At 37.5% G+C, this 18,983-nt stretch overlaps 1 protein-coding gene across 3 annotated transcripts in view; it reads right to left on the bottom strand.

The window, feature by feature from the left end:
• Window positions 1-7,864, bottom strand: part of LOC310942509 (cyclin-Y-like) — a gene marked incomplete at its 5' end in the record, with an annotated part of 12,404 nt that extends 4,540 nt beyond the window's left edge. For all 3 annotated transcript variants that reach the window (XM_083907908.1, XM_083907907.1, XM_083907909.1), the window contains one exon: window positions 7,711-7,864. In XM_083907908.1, coding sequence (XP_083764034.1) covers window positions 7,711-7,864 — 154 coding nt within the window. The remainder of the gene's footprint in view (window positions 1-7,710) is intronic.
• Between the last annotated feature and the right edge of the window lie 11,119 nt (window positions 7,865-18,983).

Below are 18,983 nucleotides of genomic sequence, written 5' to 3'. Positions count from 1 at the left end.
TAAATCTGACTCGAGCGTCGTCCGCCTGACAGGAACTCCCAGAATGCACGGCGGTGGGTGTCGAGTGTTGGACATGTGATCTGAAGCAGCTGCAGTAAACTTTAAAGACTGGAGTGAAAGAAGAGACGGAGAGAGAGAGAGAGAGAGAAAGAGAGAGAGAGAGCTCTCAGCTGACAGGAGTACAGTAGCTGTGTGTGTGTGTGTGTGTGTGTACTGATGTTACATCATTCATGAACAACACACACACACACACACACACATTTTGAATCCCTCACTTTCCCATGATACAGATGCAGTTCCAGTATTATGATCTGTATTTATGTAAAGCTTTTCTTTGATTACACGACACTTTTCACCCATTCACACATATTTCACTCACTCACTGCAACATGGGCTGTGTCTTTGCCAGGAATTGAACCCACAACCTTCCAGTTGAAAGACAACTCACTCACTCACTCACTCACTCACTCATTTATTCACTCAATCATTCACTCACTCACTTATTTACACTCACTCATTTACTCACTCACTCAGACACTCACTCATTTATTCACTCACTTGTTTATTTACTCACTCACTCATTTACACTCACTCACTCATTTACACTCACTCATTTAATCACTTACTCACTCATTTACACTCACTCATTTATTCACTCACTCACTCATTTACTCACTCATTTATTCACTCACTCATTTACACTTACTCATTGACACCCACTCACACATTTATTCACTCACTCTCTCATTTATTCACTCACTCATTTACACTCACTCACACATTTATTCACTCACTCATTTACACTGACTCACTCATTTACACTCACTCACTCTCGCATTTATTCACCTACTCTACCATTTACTTACTGACTCATTTGCACTCAGTCAGAAATTCATTCACTCAGGCACTCACTCACTCACTCACTCATTTACTAACTCAGACACTCACTCATTTACGTATTCACTCACTCATTTACTAACTCACACTCACTCAATATTTTTACTTCAACTTTAAGACTTTTTACTTCAGTAATATTATTGATAAAAAAGTGACGTTAACTTCTATAAAAGTCATTTCCTGCTCTCACACATATTTGATGTAAGAGTTTACAGTGAGTGAACGTCAGAGTTCTGCTGACGGACGACGGTGTGAACATTAGCACTTTTGTTCACTTTGACTTCAGCGTCTTTGCTGCGTCAGTGTTGATCAGCAGCTTCATCATCATCATCATCATCACACTGGTATCACTTACTGCACTCTCTTGTTTTTCACGATGTTTGGCTCAGACGATCAGGATTCGTCTGGATCTTTAAACTGATGATGATGTAAAAAACGATCGGGCTCAAAAAAACGTAAAGACGTAAAGAAGCGTGATTTCCTGTCGCTGATATCGAATCGTTACCAACTTGAAACTGAAATTCTGCCATTTTTTTTCCTCAACCTCGACCTCACAACAAACTCAGGGACTCGTAAATGTGACGCTATCGCACAGACCACTCGCCCCCTAGTGGCCACTGAGGAGAACACAGTGTTGTACGCACGTTAGCTTTAACTTCACTTCATGAATCGAGCAAACAAAAAACTAACCCCAAGATCTAAATTACACAAACGTAGATTTAATCGTTCATGAAAGTTATCGTGTTTCGGAATTCGGGATTCTGTCCGTGGGCGGGGCTTAGGAAGCTGCCTGCTGATTGGCTACTGGGTTTTGGTCCGTCTGGAACTCGTACCCCGAAGTTTTCCCCCCGCCTACATCCGACAAAGTACTTATAATTAACTGTAAATGTAGAAATAAAATAGGTAACGTTTATCAGATTATCTTGACAAATGTCTTCTTCCAGATTACTCCAGATTACTCCAGATTACTCCAGATTACTCCAGATTACTGCAGATTACTGCAGATTACTGCAGATTACTTCAGATTACTCCAGATTACTGCAGCATCTCAGTGGCTGAGCGTCTCTCTCCTCTCCTGTTGTTAAAAACAGCTCAGCTTCACATTCAGCGTGTTCACTCAGACGATGATGAACTTAATCCCTGAGCTTTTGTCAGAGTGTGTGACGGCATGAACGCTCATTCACTCACTCACTGTGTTCACGGCTCAGTCATGCACGTTAATCTCTGCCGGCGTCAGATTAAACGAGGAGAGAGAGTTTGGATTTCACTGAACTCTGTTTATATCTATTGTATTAGATTAGGGACAAAGAAATAACCATGATATTATAGCTGTAATTTGACAGGATTAGGACACTGAGGGGCTAAAGTTAACATATTTGAACGGGTTAACGTGCATAAAAACTCTGGTAACTTGCCATGGAGGTCAGGTGTGGCGAAAATGCAATATTGTTCGGGCCCTCTATAGCGCCCCCCTAAGGTGAAACGTGGATGGAGCAAGCCAAAATTTGCCAGTTGCACCAAAGTTCATGAAACTCGGTGGAAAGTTGTTACAGCCCAAGACGAACAAAAAAGTCCATTGGGACCATGGCCTCAACTCAACAGGAAGTCGGCCATTTTGAATGTGGCCGATAAGCAGTATTTGGAATTATAAGTAGATTTTGGAACTATAGGTAGAATTTGGAATTATCAGTAGATTTTGCAATTTTAAGCAGAAATCGGAACTATAAGTAGATTTTGGAAATATAAGTAGAATTTGGAACTATAGGTTGAATTTGGAATTATAAGTAGATTTTTGGAATTTTATGTAGATTTTGGAACTATATGTAGAATTTGGAATTATAAGTAGAATTTGGAATTATCAGTAGATGTTGCAAATTTAAGCAGAAATTGGAATTATAAGCAGAAATTGGAACTATAAGTACATTTTGGAAATATAAGTAGATTTTGGAACTATATGTAGAATTTGGAATTATAAGTAGAATTTGGATTTATGTAGATTTTGGAACTATAAGGCGGATTTTCACTTTTTACCTGATCTACAGACATCGTTGGCTTTGATTCTTGCGTCAGCATCAAAATCAAAATATTGTTCTTCCCAAGCTCCGCCCTCTCAACCTAATATGGTTTCTCCCGATTCGAATAAAACAAACCTGTCAAAACTTGTGCCTTAAATAAAAAAAAAACATAAACGGGCGACATCTGAGCAAACAGCAGGAGAAAATTGTTCAAACATCAGCAGAAGTCAGAATAAAAGCAGAGTGAAAACAGGAAGTGTCAGTTTGTCAGTTTCTCTCTCGGTCGTCGAGGTTAAATATAGAGAGATTTAAAAGAAAAGCACATGAATAAAGAGCGGGTGAAAGGTCACATGATGCAGATGCAGCCTGCGTCAGTGTCATGCGTTCATAAAGAGAAGTGACACTTCAGTGTGTGTGTGTGTGTGTGTGTGTGTGTGTGTGTGTGTGTGTGTGTGTGTGTGTGTGTGTGTGTGTGTGTGTGTGTGTGTGTGTGTGTGTCCTCATTCATGTAAATCACGCGTCGTCTCTTTATTTTAAGTGTTTTTGTTCGTCGTCTGTGTGAAGTGATAATCAGGGAGTTTGATTCAGTCACGACTCTGAACCTTTTCATTTTTTTTCCTTCCTCCTGCTTTGGTTCTCGCTGTATTTGGTAGAGACGTGGACTTCCTGTGTCACGTTTCTGTCCTGACTTCCTGTCGTCAGTGGATCATCGCGATCACCTGCGTGGTATCGCTTACACCTGAGCCTCGTTTTCTCCGCTCGCTTTATATTCTGCACTCGTGTTCTTCGTGTTCTCGTGTTGTTTGGACGGGGTTTTGTTTCACGCTCCTCATGTCGGGGTTTATTTCATGACTAAATGTGCAGTTTTTACCTGTCGATTCAGAGTTATATTTAAGGGGATTTAGAGTTTTTTTCTTTAAGAAACTGTTGTTGTATTCACAGTATTCACCTTTAAAAAGTAAAAAGTTTTAAAGGAAAAACTCTGTGACAATATTATTGTAATCACTGAATGAAAATGTGTTAAAAAAAAATCTATTGATTTAAAAAATAAAATCAGTTGAACACACCCAGAGGTTGTTTGGATAGTTTTAGAAAGAAATGTCAATGTTTAATTTTATATTTTAACAGTTTCTTGTCTAGGACCTCCTACCTCATTAACATATGGACACAGAAATAAACAAATAAATGTAGGTGAACAGAAATGTAGAAATAAATATAAAGCATTTATTTATTTATTTATGCATTTCTATTTATTTATTTGTGTATTTATTTATTTATTTAAGCATGTATTTATGTATTTATTTATTTATTTATGCATTTATTTATTCCTGTATTTATTTATTTATTAATGCATTTATTTATTCCTGTATTTATTTATTTATTTATGCATTTATTTATATGTCAGGTTTAGTCCTCCATACAATATACGTTAAAAATGTAAATTTCAAGTTGAATTAGACAGGATTTTCAAATCCCCCACGTGAAATATACAATATTAGTATTTTGATGTATTTTTGTCAGTTGTAAAGAGGCTTAAAAAACATAAACCTTTTATATTAAATGATAAAATATACAGGTTTAGAGTAAGACTTCCAGCCACAAAATGAGTTTTAATCCTATTAAAATTGCTCTAAAACATCACTCAGTCCAGTCCGGTTCAGTCCGGTCCGGTACACAGTATGAACCCTGTGTTTGCGTGAATATGAGAGCGTCAGCTGACGCCTCGCAGACGCTGACGCTGTCTCGTCTTCACAGAGAAACACTTTGTCACAGAGAGTGATCATGTGATCACACTCTGCTGTCTCTGCAGCCGCAGGGAAAATAAAGGTCCAGTACGTAAGATTTAGAACACTTTATGACTAACAAAGATGTTAAATCAGGGTTAAAATCCTGCTCCTCAGTAACACAGTGACTTTATCTGCTGACAAAAACAAACACAAAAACCCTTACGTCTCCAAAAATAACTGCAAAATCGTGGGAAAACATCGACATGAAAATGTCATTAAATGTCATATTTAAGTCACGATATGATATCACGATATTTAAGTTACGATATTATCACGATAGTTAAGTCACGTTATGATAACACCACGATATTTAAGTCACGATATGATATCATGACGATATTTAAGTGACCATACGATATCATGATATTTTATTGTGATATTTAAGTCACGCTAAGATATCACAATATTTTAGTTAGGATATTATCACGATAGTTAAGTCACGTTATGATAACATCACGATATTTAAGTCACGGTAAGATATTATGATGATATTTAAGTCCCTATATGATATCGTCAAGATACAATATTATCATGATATTTAAGTCACAATATGCCATTATGACGATATTTAAGTACCGATATGATATCGGCACGATACAATATCACGATATTTAAGTCACGATATGATATTATCACGATATATCATCCCGATATTTAAGTCATGATACGATATAATCACGTTATTTAAGTCACGTTATAATATTATCGTGATATTTAAGTCACAATATATCACGATATTTAAGTCACAATATAATATTATCGTGATATTTAAGTCACAATATGATATTATCGTGATATTTAAGTCACAATATGATATTATCGTGATATTTAAGTCACAATATGATATTATCACGATATTTAAGTCACAATATAATATTATTGTGATATTTAAGTCACAATATGATATTATCACGATATTTAAGTAACGATATATTATATTAGCGTGATATTTAAGTCACAATATGATATCATCGCGATATATTATCACGATATTTAAGTCACGATATGATATCGCGATATATAAGTCAAAATACGATATTATCGCTATATTTAAGTCGCAATATGATATCATCACGATATATTATCACAATATTTAAGTCACGATACGATATTATCGTGATATTGAAGTCAAGATACGATATTTAAGTCACGATATTTGAGTCACAATATTTAAGTCACTAAACGATATCACACAATATATTATCACGATGTCAAAGTCACGGTACGATATCATTGCGATATTTAAGTCATGATATGATTTTATCACAATATTTAATATCCGTTACTAAAATACGGCAATTTCTGGAACGACGCAAATCCCACGGTAGTTCTCAGACAGATCAGCATGAAATATTGATACTGGAGTCTAAAATATCTCAAATATCTCAAATATCTCAAATATCTCAAATAAAGACAGAGGTCAGATCTTCTGTAGTTTCTGCAAAAAAAAACCCTGAAAAAATCAATTTCCTGAGTGACGTTGAGCTTTAGCCAGAAAATAGACGAAGCTTTGAGAGAACAGTGAGAGTGTGAAAGAGTCGATTGTTACGCACATCAGCGCGTGTGTGTGTGTGTGTGTGGTGGGGGGGGGGGGGTTCTGCGTTCCATCGTTGCACTTTCTTTTTTTTTTTCTGTCAGACTGAAAACAAAGAGCAGAACAAAAGACCAGGACCGGAGTTTGTCAACGTCTGTCCTGCTCCATATCACTGACAGACGACCGCAGCCTGAGGCCACAGCAGCAGCAGCAGCAGGAGGTTCACTCGTGATCAAACTCATGAATGAACCAAAACACCCTGAGATTAACGATAATATCACGATATTTATCATCATCATCAGCTGTTGTTCTGTCCGTTATTTTCACTCATAAAACTCAAGATAATAATAATCAACGTCACCACAAACATATTCAGTTTGAGCAAAGAAGGAAGTTTTACCAATATTAGAAAAGTATTATCAACATGCGATGAATCGCTGACGTTGATCACGCTGCAGAAATCCTGTGATGTATTCGATATAGTTCTAAGATTATCACATGACAAACAGGGCTGTAACTAACAGTTATTGATTAATGTGTCAATTGTTTGACTGATTTGATTTGTTTGGGGCGTAAAACGTGAAGAAAACTGAAATAAAGAACATGTTTTCATTTATAAAACAATCAATAACCAAAATAACTGATAATATGTGTGTTTTCTAATCACGATACAATATCACGATATATTATCACAATATTTATGTCATGATACGATATGATCACGATATTTAAGTCATGATATTATCACGATATTTAAGTCATGATGTGATATCATCACGATATTTAAGTCATGATATTATCATAATATTTAAGTCACGATATGATATCATCATGATATTTAAGTCATGATATCATCCCGATATTTATGTCATGATATCATCATGATATGATATCACGATATTTAAGTCATGACATGATATCATCACGATATCTAAGTCATGATATCATCATGATATGATATCACGATATTTAAGTCATGACATGATATCATCACGATATTTAAGTCACGATATGATATCATCACGATATTTAAGTCACGATATGATATCATCATGATATTTAAGTCATGATATTATCATGATATTTAAGTCAAGATATTATCACGATTTTAAGTCATGACATGATATTATTACGATATTTAAGTCAAGATATTATCACGATTTTAAGTCATGACATGATATCATCACGATATTTAAGTCACGGTATGATATCATCACGATGTTAACTTCACTAAAAACAATAACAAAAGACGTAAATAGAACTTAAAAATTTATATTTTCTGGTTTTCTTTACACATTTTTATTTATCAGCCACGATTAAGATTTATATTGTGATATATAACGATATTTAATGATTATATCGTGTTACACAGCTCTGTTTTCACCTGTAAAAGTTGACAAACTCTGACTGTAAACACTGACTCTTTGTGTTTTTCCTCGCATTGTTTGTTTGTTTGTTTGTGTGTTTATTTGTTTACCTTCGGCGTTCTCTCGGTCGCTGATGTGCTGCAGGTTTCCTCCCGTCTCCTCTCGGCTCAGCTCGGACTCCTGCTGGAAAGACTCGAGCCTGGAGTGCGCGTTTCTGCGGAGTTTGGGGCTGACGCACACGCAGCAGGAGGTCGTGCTCCCCATCTCCTCCTTCACTCCTTCACTACTCCTTTAAATCTCCTCTTTTATCCGCTGTACCGTGGAACCGTAGACCGGGGACCGTGGACCGGGGAGCGCATCAACCGCACGGAGCGCGCTCTCCACAGATGAGCAGCGCGCGCATAGGAGGAGGAGGAGGAGGAGGCATCATCATCATCATCATCATAATCATCAGTGTCCACAGATGGAGGATGATAGTGTCAGTGGACAAACACAGGACACGCCCTCTTTCTTCCACGCGTCCACGGCTCCGGGCTGAGGGCGTAAAAGCGCACGGGTGTGAGGAAGAGGAGGAGGAGGAGGAAGAAGAGGAGGAGGAGGAGGAGGTGTTGTGGCCGCTGCTGTCAGAGAGAGAGAGAGAGGAGTGAAGTGGGGGGAGGGCTCCTCCTCTTCTTCTTCTTCTTTTTCATGTTTCACAGCAGATAACATCCAGGTTTTTGGTGCATTACCGCCACCTGCAGGCAGGAGGAGGAGCCCAGAGAGTCACATTTAGGTGGATTTTTGTATTATTATTATTTGAAAATTAAAAATTAAAGATAAATATTCCTCACTTCTTTCCGATTACTAATACATGTTATTTGTCTGCACCTTTCTGACGCTGAAGGTCGCCTCACACACAAATACAAACATAAAAATACAATAAAATATAATAATAAAAGACTTAAAACAATACCAGGCCTATGAGTTACACTGTCTTGTATGAAACGTGCTGTGTTAATAAAGTTGTATTTGATTGAATTGTTGTTTTTCGTTAGCCTGGAATGAACCTTTTTTCATATTTACATAAAGTCAAGTCAACTTTATTTCTGGAGCACATAAAAAAAAGTGCTTTACAAAGTAAAAGGCATAAAAACAAGGTACAAAACATAATATACATTTTTTAAAAACGTAAAAGTAAAATAATAAAATGGATTAATAAAATAAATTCACTTTGTACCCTCTCTTTTGATAAATATTAAAAAATTGTACAACTGTTTGTTAAGACATATAAAAATGACATACTTTAAGGGGTATAAGCACCATCTCATTACATTACATTTTATTTTACATTAATTCTATATTAAAAAAAGAAGAACCAGCAGAACCTGCTCTGCTGGTTCTCTGGCTCCCTCTAGTTGTTCAGCCAGAGCTGTACACACACACACACTCACACACACACACATTATTTGGTTCTAAATGAAAAAAAAAAAAAGTCTCAAAAAATCTGCTCTTATTGCTTTGAGGTCAAATTGGGATATTTGTTTTAGCTCTGATTGATTTCATAACTTTGCAAAATTAAAACAGCTGCCCCCTGCTGGCCGCCACACTGAACATCTGAACAATCAAAATCTAATTTGAAGTAAGGTTTATTTATTAATCTTTTAATCCTGGTCAAAAATGACCACCGTGGGAAATTAAAAAACTGTCGAATAACGAAGGTTCTCAAGGAACAATGAAATAAACACTTTGAACACGGGACGCGAGATGAGATCTTCACCTTTACAGAAGGGACCTCAGAGCTTTAGAGGGACATTTGTTGACGAATGATTAAAAGAACGCGATTTTGATCCATGTTTTGTCACATTAAACATAAACTGATGTTATGTTTTGGTTCTAGTTGAAGTCTGTGCTTAATAATGAGGACTGTACGCAACGTCGCCCTCTGCTGGCAGCTGTCAGGACTGCATGCTCAGTGGTTCTTATGCTGTCCTTTCGCTTCCATTTTCTATCTGTGTGTGTTCATGTCTTAAGTAGGCTGTGTGGAACAATTGTCACTGTCTTTCTGAGGACATTTTCACCTTGTTGAGGACATTTTGTATACATTTGTGTATAAAAGCCATTGCATCTTTATAGTACTATAAAAGTACTATAAAGATGCCATAAATGAGTCAGAACTGTTCCTGGTTAAACGTATAACTGACCTGACACAACTGTTATATAATCTGCCACGTTCTGTCCCTTTCTGTGCCCATTTTTTTTTTGCTTTCACCACAACCCGTCTAGGCAGATGACTGGCACGGATGCCTAGTGCGTGATTTGTTGGGTTTCTCTTAATAATATTTGTCTTACTGTGTACAGAAACTTGTGATTTGGCGCTAAATAACAAATAAAAGTGAATTGAATTGTTTCTGGTCCACACAACTTTAACGGGCCTTTCTGAGGATTCAGGCCTGGTTTACAGGATTAGGGTTAGGGTTGGGATTAGGGTTAGGATTAGGCGTTTAGTTGTGATGGTTAAGGATAGTTAAGGTTAGGGAATGTGTGAAAACCAGCGTGTGTGTGTGTGTGTGTGTGTGTGTGTGTGTGTGTGTGTGTGTGTGTGTGTGTGTGTGTGTGTGTGTGTGTGTGAGTTCTTGTACTTGCGGCATACTGAGGACCAGTTAAGTTGGTTTTTAACCAACAAAGTGAGGTCATTTTTATGAAGTGAGGACATTTTGGGCCGGTCCTCACTTTGTTTTCATTTAAATCACTTCCTTATGTTGTAAACATGCTACACAGTGGTCCTCAATTTGGTACAAAAACCCTGGTGTTTTACACACTTTTTGCTCTGGGGCTTCACCTGCAGACATTTTATGGTACTGCACCCAGTAGTTCTTTTTAGGTGTCATTCGTGAAGTAGATATTTGTAATTGTGTTGATTTATAAAGTGGAAATGCTCTGTGTGTGTGTGTGTGTGTGTGTGTGTGTGTGTGTGTGTGTGTGTGTGTGTGTGTGTGTGTGTGTGTGTGTGTGTGTGTGTGTGTGTGTGTGTGTGTGTGTGTGTGTGTGCGTGTGTGTGTGTGTTCTAGGATGCTGAACTCATAGTGAGCTCTCTGCTACAGTTACCATGGTGAATTCCCCAGCAGCCAGCCAATCAAACAAATGCGAGCGTGTGCATACACACATATATATATATATATATATACACACACACTGAGCACTAATATATATATGTGTGTGTGTGTGTGTGTGTGTGTGTGTGTGTGTGTGTGTGTGTGTACAGAACACACATATAATAACACAGATATCGTACATTTCAGCTCAGAAAAGCTGCAGCAAACCAAACCACCACCACCCTCAGTCTGTTTGGTGTCTCTGCTCATCATCATCATCATCATCATCATCATCATCATCATCATCATCTTCTTATTGCCATGGAAACTCTGCTGGAAATGTCTGTTTGCAGCAGCAGCAGCAGCAACAACATTTGAGGAGGAAAAAAGCTCGAGATCAAACACAGGAGAGGCAAAGAGAGACTGAGGTTAAAGAGGAGGACGATGATGATGATGATGATGATGAGTGAGATGTCCTTTGTCTTCGAATCGACAGCGAAACCAGACGAAACGGCGAGCAGCTCTCACTTCCCACGTCGTCGGCCTGTTTGTGTCGAGTCACTGTGTTCACAGAGCAGCATCAACCCCAGTGCAGTACAATGAGTTTTAATACACAAGCGTATATAATCATCAGTGTGTTCCTCGCTAAGAGTGATCCACATTTAAATGACCCTATAATGTTCAATCTAGGGCTCATCACTTCACTCAATATGCTATTAATAGCATGATTATTTCCTCCTCCTCCTCCTCGTCTTCCTCCTTCTGTGAAAGCCTCCTGGCTGCTTTATTTCTGACTTGGCACATTTAACGGCTACATCCACAATACTCTGTCTATACCAACATCGCTTTTTCCCGAAGTCCTGAAAACAAAGGTCTGGATCCCGACGACCAAAGGTCTAAGGAGTCTGAACAAGTCCTGCAGTGGTAATAAACAATGAAACCCAATCGGAAACAAATTAAAAATAAAGATTTCAGGGATTTCTAATAGTTGTTGCCAATATTTTTGACTGATATCGATAATTAAGATCGATACTTAGCAAACTAGCCTCACTAGATACTCAGATCTATAGATACTTGGCTAACTAGCTTCACCCGATATACAGGCAGATAGATACTTAGCTAACTAGCCTCGCTAGATACTCAGATACATAGACACTTGCTAACTAGCTTCACCCGATATACAGGCAGATAGATACTTAGCTAATTAGCTTTGCGAGATATTCAGAGAGATATATACTTAGCTAACTACCTTTGCTGCATACTCAGAAATATATATACTTAGCTAACTATCCGCGCTAGAACATCAGATAGATAGATACTTGGCAAAATAACTTCACTAGATATACAGACGGATACTTCGCTAACTAGCCTCACTAGATACCCAGATCTAAAGATACTTGGCTAACTAGCTTCACCCGATATACAGGCAGATAGATACTTAGCTAACTAGCCTCACTAGATACTCAGATACATAGACACTTGCTAACTAGCTTCACCCGATATACAGGCAGATAGATACTTAGCTAACTAGCCTCGCTAGATACTCAGATACATAGATACTTGGCTAACTAGCTTCACCCGATATACAGGCAGATAGATACTTTGCTAACTAGCTTTTCTAGATACTCAAACATAAATATACTTAGCTTTGCTGTCACATAAACGTGACAGAGTCAACGTAAACAAACACTGAAAATGCACCTGCGTTGATATCAAACTTTTATTGTGTTACAGAGACACCACTGGAATACAAAGTGTAGGATGTCGGCCATTATTCATTGTCACTGTCACTGGTGTGTGAGTGTTCACAGTCCAAATCAGTCACACACACACACACACACACACACACACACACACACACACACTGAAATCATTCCAGTCCCAGTATCTTTTTAAAACATTACTCACTCCAGTTTGTCCAGATGAAAAAAAAGTCAAAGCATCAACAACAATCACAGAATGATGCTTTTTTTTATATTTTTAACATTTGGAACGTCTGTTTGACGATGTTTCCTGTGACGATCAGCAGGTTCTGCAACTAATCAAAACTTTCAAAACCACAAAGTCGAAAATCTCACATCTTTTTTAAAAAAAAATCCTGTACAGAATGAAAGAGAGGAGGCAGAGTTAGGGGATTAACAGACATTCATTATACACACGTTTTCATGTATACTGGATTATGTGGAAAATGACGACTAAAAACCTTTTTAAATGTACAATAAAAACCTTATTCTGTCTCAAAAATGTGAAGATGTTCAAATGTCAATCAAATAGTCAGAGATACAGCGTGACATCAACCAAACGTGTCCATGGACGAGCCACAGTGAGATTGGCAACAAGGATTATGAGGTCGGGGGTTCAGGGATTATCTGTTCACCGATAATGACGACAAACTCAGAATACTAACTAATAAAATAGACCTTCATTCTACAATGACTCCACTTAAGAACGGAAGCAAAAGCTTGGTTTCTGAACAGTTTTCTTAAGATTGTACCACTGGGACTGTCATGCACTCTTAGAAATAAGGGTTCCAAAAGGGTCCTTCTACAAGGGCTGAGGTTCTACCTGGAACCATTAGCTTCTGAAAAACCCTTTCCCTGAAGAATGGGTTTTTCAAGGGTTCTTGGTAACACTAATGGTTCCAGTAAGAACTATGTTGATCCAGAGAACCCTTTAAAACCCCTTTCCTGAATAAAGGGTTGAAAAAGGGTTCTTGGTGGAACCCTCCAAAAGGGTTCCCGGTGGAACCTTCATAAAAAGGTTCTACCTGGAGCCAAATGGCATCGATTATTTGTTTTCTTACTAAACAAATGACTAAAGTTATTAGTGGCACTAATATGTGTGTTTCTATGTGAGTTTCTATGACATGCTAATGCCATGCTAATGCTAATTTTCCCAGATTCTGGGCATGTGCGGTGTAGAAAAACAATAATCCGAGACAGAATCGGCTAAAGCGATCAATTTCTTAACCCTCCTAGAAAGAAGGATGACATAGTATAGTATGTCATTTTTGTCAAATTTTGGACCAAATTTTTTTTTGAAAAAAATTGTCATATTTGGGACGGCATATGATGTAATTTTTGTCAAATTTTGGACTGAATTTCTTTGGGGAAAAAAAGTCAAATTTGGGACGACATTATTGTACAACGTTTTTGTCAAATTTTGGACCAAAAACTTTTTCCCCCCAAAATTGTAAAATTTTGAACGACATAGTATAGTATGACGTTTTTGTCCTGGTGGCCTGGCGTGAACGCTGGTGTCTGTTGAGTTTGTGACTGACTGTAGAGTTTCTCAAACTGTGGTACAGCTCCCTCTGGTGGTACAGCGGTGTATGTACCATGAAAATGAAAAATATAACAACAACAACAAAAAGATCTTATTGTGAATAATTCTGCCTCTGACTTTGCTCGGGTCTATTTACATTTACACCACTGTATTTTAACCGTTGGCGATAATGGTGTCACTGAGAGAGGCCGATATTTTCTCAGGTACTTGGTATAAAAAAACATTTGAGAACCTCTAGTCTATGCTAAACATTAGCATTCTCCCAACAAGCTAACAACCCAAATCTGGGTTCAAATACGGGATATACCGATGAGTATAAAGATACAAATGTCTATTTACAGCAATAAAACAGCAAACTGTTGTCATTAGTAACGCCATGTGTTCAAGCGATAATACATTAGACACATGGAAAACAAACCTATACACCAAATATCCAATAAGACGTTTTTTCGTCCAAGTTTCACCGCTTAAAATTCAAATCCGATCAAATCGAAGAAATAATCCGACACTGTGGAAAACACACCGGCGTCCGTCCGCGTCCATGTACCCTGTTCAAACGCTCGATAAGTCGGCGTTGCGTTTCCGTTTGTGCGCAGTTCAATGTCTCGATGCTAAGCTAGCATAGCAAACCGACCGCTGCTCTGTGCTTCACGTACAACGACGGCTGCAGATCGTCGGACAGATCGAGCAATTTAGTGTATTTTCCTCAAGTGTCGAAGTATTACTGATGAGATTCAAAAATAAACAAAATAAATACAGGGTTAATTATACAGTTTGCAACCATTTCATCGTCTTTGTGTGAGGACAAAAGTGCTGTTGTTGGACAGGATTTGATTTCCTTCCCGTCGTCACCGTCGCTTCACATTATGTTATGTCAGATATAAAAAAAGTTCTCTTTCACGTACACAAATTCAAAATATATCTATGCACTGTGTCATATCAATGAAAGGGGGGAAAAGGGACAAAATAACACTGGTTATTATAAATATCACAAAGGTATTAAATATCTGTCGGTTGTACACATTCAGTCTATCTGATATTTTTTTTTACAACAAACGTTCACCAGCTGGTTAATTATATATATATAGATATATATATATATCTATATATATATAGATATATATATATATACAGTATATTTATGTACAGTTGTGTCAAAACCAGCAAGCCCATAATTGTGTAACAATATAGGTAGTATGAACGCTAGCTCTTTAGCTGCTAGCACATCCGACGACATCGACCCACACCTACCGTTAAGCGAGTAAACGGCTACGCACCCGGCCCAAAACTAACTTAAGCAAATGAATGTGATCATTTATTTTACACAGACACATACAAAGAGCTGAATTTAAATGTCCTTGTTAAGGCCACAAACAAGTCTTGAATGAGTATTTTAGCGTTAACAAGCTAAAGTTAATGCAGCTAGATAGCAACACTGAGATATTGATCGAGCAGAGATATTTTGCAACTAAAAAGATGGAAAAGGTAGTAAAATAAATATTGTTGGGGGAGTGTGTCGGGCTTAGCAGACTAAAGTCAACAATGCTGGAGATTCATTCTCTTGTGACTGAAAAGATGGAAATAAATGTCTAAATGTGTGTTGTTTACAAGCTAACGCTAACCAAGTCTTGGCTAATAAGTAATTCAGCATTAACAAGCAAACGCTAGCGATACAGCTAGCTAGCTAGCTATCAAGCGATTAAAGACAAAGCCTTCGTTCTCTTGAGACTGAAAAGATGGAAATAAATGTCTAAATGTGTGCTGTTTACAAGCTAATGCTAACCAAATCTTGGCTAATAAGTAATTCAGCATTAACAAACAAAAGCTAGCGATAAAGCTAGCTAGCTAGCTATCAAGCGATAAAGACAAAGCCTTCATTCTCTTGTGACGGAAAAGATGTAAAAACATCTTAGATGAGAAATTCAGATTTAAAAAAGTTAAGGCTAACATAGCAAGTCTGTATTTAGCGATGATTTTGTGAATTTTTTGGGGGTGTTTTTTCTCTTTCGGCTACAGCAGATGATCCAAATATTTAATTTGGGAGACATTTTTTACACCGGATGCCCTTCCTAACACAACTTCTATTCCCATTTATTCAGGCCTGGTACCAGCACAATTTAGAGTACCTTGGTCAGGGGTTCCCTAGAACCTAGTACTTTTTGATCTGGCAACCCTTCGACAAAACGTTGCCTTCATTCTGTTGTGTCTAGAAAAGATTTATACGTACAAAAATATCACTTTATATTAGTGCACAGTCAAAAGATAATTCTAGGACCAATGCGTGCATCCAAAAATGCATCTTTTCTGGCTGAAGAGGGTTTTTAGTGTCTGATTTTTAGTACGACGAGGTCCCTTTTTGTGACGGTAATGATCGGGCGCGGCGACGGCGCGTCAATGTAATGACTGTTGTTCTGATGCTCGATTCCACCGAAGCATCCGCTCTTCCTCAAAGTGGCGTGTATGTTTGGCGAGAGGGGGAGAACAAAATCCTGTAAGTGTACTTTTATCTCTCTTGTGCTTAAAATGAACATATCGTTAAACCGTCAACAGACGACGTTATGGACGCGAACATTCTCTACGGTCTGTGCGGCACTTTTGACTCTCGATTATACACTTTTTTACCTCGCAAAATACAATCACGATAATCTTTTTTCGTATCACACACAACTACTCTCACGTGAAAACAACAAGTATTATTATTTTTCTCAGTGTATCGCGATGAAAAACCGCGCGACACTGACATGCCTTTTACATTTCTAGCATTTCGTTCATCTACTTCACCCGATATACACGTATCTGACTCTTTACAGGTACAACTCATTTACATATATGAATATTTTTTTTTTCATCACTCTATCAAAGTCCTCATTCAGGGAATGTGCGTAATGTCAAATTTTTGTATGAAAAAGCTTAACAAACTTTGAAAAATACTATATTTGTGATATGTTTCGTTATTATAACAATAACAATAATAACTGATGTCATGAGAAAATATTTGCAAAAGTTTTAGGCAGGTTGAGCAGCTACAAGTATTAAATGGCTGAATTTTGTACTACCTTGAACCTTTATATTCTTTACAATTTGCATCATCATCTCTCAAATGCTGTGAATTTTGGTTCAATAAAAATTGTAGTAATTGTGCGATTTCTACGCAATAAAGTACGTTTTTTGTTGGGGTTTTTTGCGTTGTCAGGCAATGGAAACTCCGAACACAGTATATGTGTGTGTGTGTGACAAGAACACAGTCACATGGCACTTGGGCACGATGTGGCGAAAACAAGAAAGAAAAATAATAATAAATGTCCGTATGGTGTTTTGTGTCCAACTGATAAATGATATTTAAAAACATACGCATTTTATATTATCATTAAAGCACAATAAGTGAAGAAATAAATAATAATAAGACAAAAAAAAAGTCACACTTATGACACATAAGTTGTAATTTTCAGTGAAAATAGCAACACCGCGAGGATAAAGATGTTATATTAATATTTTATAATACTTTGTACTGTAAAAATGCACAGAATTGTTTAATCTTTTACTTCGATTAATGAATGACTACACTTGATTGTCTGGAAAATGTTAAATAAAAAACATTTAAATAGACATGTTGTTCTTAAAAACAAAACAAAATGACATTAAAACAGACTATGACTTTGTTCTTGTCATGTTATTTTGAAAAGTAGAACGTAGAAATCCGCCATATTTACTTTGTAATATTAAGATATATCATTATATGCTTTTGTTCTATGATAAAGTATTGGAAAATCCACATAAAATGACTTTTGACTTGATAAATAACTTTATAGGTGTGTGTGCTGTAAGGAATAAATATAAACTATACTGTATAATACTTAATAATACTTAATAATACTATATAATACATACAGCAGCGTGACTGGAGCCGATCCCAGCCAACGTTATCAGGCACAGGGACATGTTTGTCTATTAAATGATAAATTATACTTTATTCTTGTTGTTACTCTACATTTTTGTCAATTTGGAACAATTTCCCGCCATATTTTCTTCTACTGTTGAATCATAATTTGACTCATTAATGTGTGAAACATGACGAGTTTGGTAAAATAAAGCAAAAAACAAAACGGTGCCCGTCAGACTTGTTATCACACCATGTTAATGAAAGCCACCATGTAAAAATAGACTTTATATGTTGCACTATATTCAAGCGAGATGAAAATCCGACTCTGTTATTGCCCAAACGGGACTCACTCATCGGCCCGGACGCAATTAAAACCGTGGGTTTAATTTCCCGCCAAACACCCGCGCGCGTCCCCACGCTCTCATTATTATGTACAAACACAGTCAAGGGGGTTTTAAAAACGCCACGTGGGCTTTTTACACTGTAAAAGTTTACATAACAATACGTCGAAACTGTGTCGGACAACAGGAGGAAAGCTGAGAATATATCGTCGGTATAACTGTAGATGTTACTAACTGACCCAGAAGGAGGCGGAGTTTGGATGCTGAATCCGTCCTCGCTGGTAGCCGAAGACGCCGGAGTCGTTTATTTCCTGGTCGGGGTCAGCAGTTTATGTCGTTCTTTAGATTTACAAAACCATCGTCTGGTTTCTTCAGCAGAGCAAAATTAAAAATTAAAAAAATCACCCAGAATATAATCCTTCCTTCTTGGCCCTTTGGGAAAAAGTGATGCAGGGCTAACTGCTAACTTTCTTCGGCTTGTAGCCCAAACTGGAGCTCAAACCTGTTGTAGATCTCCTAGCTAAACATGTTGCATTTTTCCACCAAGTGGTAGTGGAACAGTTTTCGAATGGTAAACCCTGTGTGTAGCCCGAATGGCAATAGCTGCGTTAGTTAGCATGACACAGTGTAGCCCGCCAATAAATTCAACAACAAAGAAGTACAGAAGAATAAGATAGGACAGCAATGAAGGGCATCCGATATTTCATCCTCATTCTTTTTGGCATGTCCGAGCACCGTCACCTCCTGGTTGACGGTGCTCGAGCACCGACGGTAGTGGCTCCTGGTGATGGAAGCCGCCAGATCAA

The sequence above is a fragment of the Microchirus variegatus genome (assembly GCF_963457635.1).
Source record: "Microchirus variegatus genome assembly, chromosome: 21".
Classification (NCBI taxonomy): Eukaryota; Metazoa; Chordata; class Actinopteri; order Pleuronectiformes; family Soleidae; genus Microchirus; species Microchirus variegatus.
Note: the sequence above shows the minus strand (reverse complement) of the source record. Positions and strands in the feature narration are given on the sequence as shown.